We start from the raw sequence: 5,711 nt of genomic DNA, 5'->3' as shown, positions 1-5,711 counted from the left end.
GATAGGATTGCTGTTGCCAACCAGTTTCTATCTATGTGTTCTTTACAAACGACAATGCAATCAACCTACATGAACCCCTGTTCAGTTCAAAAAACATCTGACAGTCACTCTTTTAAGTCAGTTCATGTTTTAGTATACATGGTTAACTACCTCTGACATATCACCGCCTCATGGTGGTTAGGGGCTTTTTCAGCCATGTTATCCTAGGGGTTAGAATAGTCCATAGTGAATAGTCAGTGGCAGTTTTTGGTATGGGCGACATGGGCTGTTGCCCAGGGTGGCATTGTGGCAGGTCGGCATCATGGCATCAGCAAAAAAAAGGTGCTCGCACCCATGCTGCCCCGACATCATAGCAGTGCATTTTGATTGATTGATAATACTTTATTTCATCCCGAGGGAAATTGGGTTAAGGCTGCCAGCCGTGCCAGCGCCATCTTACCCTTCCGACCATACATGCATTACACAAAACATCACATGGGGAAGACAGGTCAGAGAGGTATAACATTGGAAAATGCACCACATGAGGAAAGATAATGAGAAAAAAATAACTCCCCCCAGACTGAGCTCCAACAGGGAGATCAGTTTGAGAACAGAAAAAAAAAACACCTCTGCACATAACACATGAAAAAACTCTTAATACACCAAAGAAACACATGACAAGCAACAGGGGTGGGTAAAGTACGGAGCCCCGCAGGGGACATGGGAGAAAAAAAAATTAAGACGGACTTTTGCGAGATCTCGCAAAACAAACTCGGGATCTCGCAAAACCTTTGCGCGATCTCGCAAAACCTTTGCGAGATCTCGCAAAACAAACTCGGGATCTCGCAAAACATTTGCGAGATCTCGCAAAACTAACTCGGGATCTTGCAAAACAAACTCAGGATCTCGCAAAAGTTTTGCGAGATCCCGAGTTTTTTTGCAAGATCTCGCAAAACTTTCTTGCGAAAGTTGAATTCCAACAATGGCGGCAGCTACTTAGTTTTAATATTACTCTTTCTGGGTCACAAAATACACCTTTAAGATATTTTGAGGCGTTTATGTAGTTGTGTAAACGTCAGATACCTGCTCGGTTTACAAGACATCACATATTTGCAAAAGTGCTCCGACGTTTTTGGAGATCTGACACCCACTAGCTCGAAGCTAACGGGAGGTCGAGACCTACTACAGCCGGGAGGAACACCGCTTTCCCGGCACATCGTGCCTCGACCTCCCGGTCGGCTTCGAGCTGGCGGCCTCCGAAGAATGCGGCTAAACTTTTGCGAGATCTCGCAATACTTTTGCGAGATCCCGAGTTTGTTTTGCGAGATCTCGCAAAAGTCCGTCTTAATTTTTTTTTTCTCCCATGTCCCCTGCGGGGCTCCGTAGTAAAGGGTGCAGCATCGGAAGGGAATAAGCATCGAAGCCATTTGGAAAGGGAGGGGGGATGAGTGTGTGCATATCAGTGTATACACAGCAAAAACTGGAGTGTTAAAATTTCAGGGTTAAACATGTTAGAGTTGATTTCCACTCTCAAAGTGTCATTTTAACACATTCTGATTCAAATAGTGTTCAGTGTTGGAGTTATTAAACAGTGTTATTCAAGTCCAATTAAATGAGAGTTATTTATCTTGGTAGGCTCCTGGGCTTCTGCCCAGGTAAACCCGTGGATCAATTAATAGTTTGCTCTGCCGGGCCGATTTTCCATGTGCGTCTGCTGGTTACACCGTGGTGGATGCCTGCCGTGTTGCTGCTTGGAGTATTTTACACAAACGGTAAGTAATTCAAACTTATATAAAATTAACGGTATTCTATCGGTGCAGTGAGGTTTTCTTGATGTTTCTTGGTGTTCGGTTGCTGAAAACAAGCTTTAATAGAGGAGGAGATGTGTCGAAAATTCTATTTAGCCTCCAATGCTAATGTTAATGTTGCAGTCTTTTTACTCGTGAGTGACGGTAGACACTGCACGTAGAAGCGCCGCGCCACGTTCAGCTTTTCCCCTGTTCACACAGACACGTCTTTCTCCACGCCAGTTCATGAGCGTTTTTGCTCCTCTGTTTATTCAGAGCATTTTTTTTCACAATTGATAAGTAAATAACATCCCAAAATAATGGAAGAGAGCTTGTTTTAGTCACTCCTGCTTTTACTTTGACATCGTTCATCGTTGACTTGTCTCTAATCTGTCTCTCTCTGTCTCACTCTCTTCTCCCTTTGAGACACCCGCCCCAAACATAGTCAGTTAGGCTGTCCCCTCCTTTGCGATGTGTTTATTTTCATCTCTATTGTCTCTTTTCATACACGAATCTGATCGCATTTGTCAATCGCAGTATTTTATTTTGGAGAATAGCTTTTATCTTCAAAATTGCCTGGATTGTCTCGTGTGTCTTGGTGTAACTTCCTGCGGGATACCGAAACAATCGCTTCGTAGCACTCCGTGTCTGGTGTAAAATACACCATAGATTAACATGTATTTTGTATTGTGTTGCGTATCAATTGGACTCCTGCATGGACAGACACAGGTTTATTTGATAACATTAAATGTTATTGCAGTGAAATTCAAACGCATGGTCAGTATTAATCACCATGTACGGTATATGTCAGTGTTTTAATCATTTTTGCTTGAATTGCTCTAAATGTCAAATACTTACTAGTGTACCATTTTTGTTATTATTTTGTCTCAGTAAAATGCTGGTCCAGGTTCGATACTGCCAACAGCAGAAGTATGTGAAGTTAGAAGAGGTTGATGGGCGGTTTGAGTTTATGCAGTTTCATGAAAAAGGTTTGTTTATATCTTACCTAATTTTAGTTGGGGGGACAGAATTTTTTGTAGGGCGTTTCGCCAAGTCTCTTGAATCATACAGTGGTGTATCACTTTAGTGAATGTGAGGCAAGAACAGTTTACTTAAAAGGTGCACTCAGATATATCTTATCTTTTCCAGTCATCGAGAGATTCTGCCTGCCACCTGATGCAAAAGTAGTGTACAAAGATGCAACAGGGACAGAAGTTGATGAAGTGATTTTCAGTGACCTTATCAGCCAAGGCACTGTGGTCCTAACAGTTTTCTCAAGTGATGGTGAGAAATTTAAAGGGGCAAGCTCAACACCAGACATGGGGAAGGGCTGTGTGGCTGCTGGTTGTTCCAAATAATCAGGAGCACACAATTTGACCAATCAGCTGTTTGAACATTGAGATCAGTTAATTTAAATGAGTCAGGTCTGCAGTGTGATGTTGCCTTGTTAGTTAAAAATCCACAGCCAGATTTTTTTTCTACACCTTACAGAATAATGTTGTTTTTTCCTTTTAGAATTTTCTGATTGCTCCTTGTCTTCTGCATCTGATTGTTCTGATTCAAGCTTCAGCTCAAATGCAAGTACATCAACTATACTTCTAGATGAGGGTCCCAGGAAGAAAACAAGAGTTGAGGGTACTGTTGATGCAGCATCTGCTAAAAAGGTTGTGACTGTCACGGTTTGCGGGGCAAGCCGTGTGGATTTGTAGTAAGGACCCAAAAGGCGGCAGCTCTGGTGCAGGTGAGTGTTTATTTACAGGGGTGTAAGTACAAACAGCGGTGGCGACAAAACATGAAACCGGAAACCTAAACTGGGTAAACTAATAAGACAAACCAGAATGAGGATGCAGGGAGGTCCGGAGAAATACATACGGGGAGACGCAGGGAGACCGAGGGGAAACAACACAGACGAACCAGCCACTACTATGACAGAAGACACAACTAAAATACACTCAGAGAACACAGGGGGATTACATACAGGTGGGAACACAGCTGGGAGTAATTAACATGACGAGACTAGGGAGGCAAACTGAAAACACTCACATAAGACACAGACCTTCACAATAAAACAGGAACTTACACATGAAAGGACACAAACTAAGAAACGCGGACTAGATACAGGAACACACGGGCAGAACAGAGTAAACACTAACCAGAGGAAGAACAGAACCAAAATCGCGAAGAGAAAACACAAAACGCTGGGTCAAAAGGACCCAGGATCATGACAGTGACAAAACTCAGTTCTCATAGTTTTTTTTCTACTTCATTATTCTTAATATGTAGAAAAGCTATTCCTCACCTTTTGCCTCTTTTTTTTCTCAAGTTAATTGAAGGTGTACTTGGAACCAATTCAAGTGGTGAAGAGGTTCTCCAGGAATATCACACAACACAAACTCTAACAGATGCTACCAGAAGAAAAATGGTCAATATAATAGTGGCTCACATGATTGATTGCCATGGGTATGTGTGTTCTATTGGTGCATTTTTTTTTTTTTAAATACAAGTTACTATTTTGCCATTACTTAAGCATGCTAATTTAAAATCGTTTTTCAGGCACCTCCCCACCAAAGCTGTTAGAGAACAGTACGCGCTAGGGGTAGTGACATTGTTCCCATCCCTGAAAGACCCATACTCCAAGAAAGGCTATGTATAGTCACTATTATTGCACTTTGTTTACATAATTTTCATGCTGTGCATCATTGGGATTTGTGTGCGTTGACATTTAAGTTCTGAAAATTTTCAGATTGACAACACATTATTTTTGAATGTATTTACATTTTAGGAACACTTCTATGATGCTGCAAGCAGCACTGGATACATTTCTTGGCGTTTGAAAACGATACAGAGAAAGACTAGAAGAGGATCTGCACCACCAAGTAGCTCCACTGGCTTTGCTCAAGAAGGAGGTAAGAAATTAAGTGTCCACAAACTAGATAATGTTCTCATTTACATTATATACTATTTTGTTTTCATTTACCTATCTGCTCAGCACCTATGCTTTTATGTTTGTATGTTTTTCTTCAGGGGGCCCAAATTACCAAAGGCCCATTAATGTCGACATGCAGCTTGATCGAGATGCTTGCCAGGAGGCCATCTCTTTGCTGAACCATACATCTGACACTTCCTTGATTTTCCAGAAGATGAGAAAGACCTTTCAGCATCGTCAGAAGCTCATCAATGATCCTGACAAAGGTCTTGATATCCTGTCTATCTTTCCAAGATTCTTGGATACAAAAGGATTGGTGAGAATATTCAGTGGAATTTTTAATATCACTTTAAATTTCAAGATGAATGTGGCAGTAGTAGATTTTCTTTCTTAAAGGTGAATCAAGACTTCACTCTCCTGTTTGATGATGAGATATCTACCAGGCTGCTTCAGAAATGGGATCCAATCTTTAGGTATCAAATCATCAAAGAGGCCAAGCAGCTCACCTCAACAGTAGAGTTGCGTCAATTGTGCACCAATTGACGCAACTCTACTGTTGAGGTGAGCTGCTTGGCCTCAGCAGAGAGTCCACCAGGAAGTGATCTTGATGAGGCAGCAAGTGAGTTTGTTAAATATGATTTGCTATAAGCAGTTAAAGTTCAATAGCATCAGGATTCTATTAATAAATACCAATTCATTCACCTGTTAGCTTTGCTTCATCAGTTTTCTTTAGCTGTTAGTTTAATGTTTATGACAGCACATTTCAACTTTCTTAGGAAGTGCTTTTCTAGTTCTCCTTAAAAATTGCATTTGAAAGATTTGCTGTCAATTGATTCTTGTGACTCTTTGGCCGCAGCCTTTGACCAAGACATGGCCTCCCAGTTGTTACTGTTACATTTCCTTCTGCCACCTCCAGGAGGACCAAAGTATCAAAAAATCAGCGCCTCTGATGCTGTTGAGAGACTTGTAGTCTTTCATAAGGTAATTTAATATTTATAGTTTTTATCATAAGTTGTCAT

At 41.3% G+C, this 5,711-nt stretch overlaps 1 protein-coding gene across 1 annotated transcript; it reads left to right on the top strand.

The window, feature by feature from the left end:
* Window positions 1-4,119: 4,119 nt before the first annotated feature.
* Window positions 4,120-5,235, top strand: LOC112436400 (uncharacterized; the record flags this gene model as incomplete). The annotated part of the gene is made up of 5 exons (XM_076877246.1): window positions 4,120-4,226; window positions 4,320-4,413; window positions 4,549-4,654; window positions 4,791-5,008; window positions 5,089-5,235. Coding segments are annotated over 5 exons (672 nt in total), but the record flags the coding sequence as incomplete, so codon positions are not given.
* Window positions 5,236-5,711: the final 476 nt, after the last annotated feature.

Source organism: Maylandia zebra, linkage group LG2, assembly GCF_041146795.1.
Source record: "Maylandia zebra isolate NMK-2024a linkage group LG2, Mzebra_GT3a, whole genome shotgun sequence".
Lineage (NCBI taxonomy): Eukaryota > Metazoa > Chordata > Actinopteri > Cichliformes > Cichlidae > Maylandia > Maylandia zebra.
Note: the sequence above shows the minus strand (reverse complement) of the source record. Positions and strands in the feature narration are given on the sequence as shown.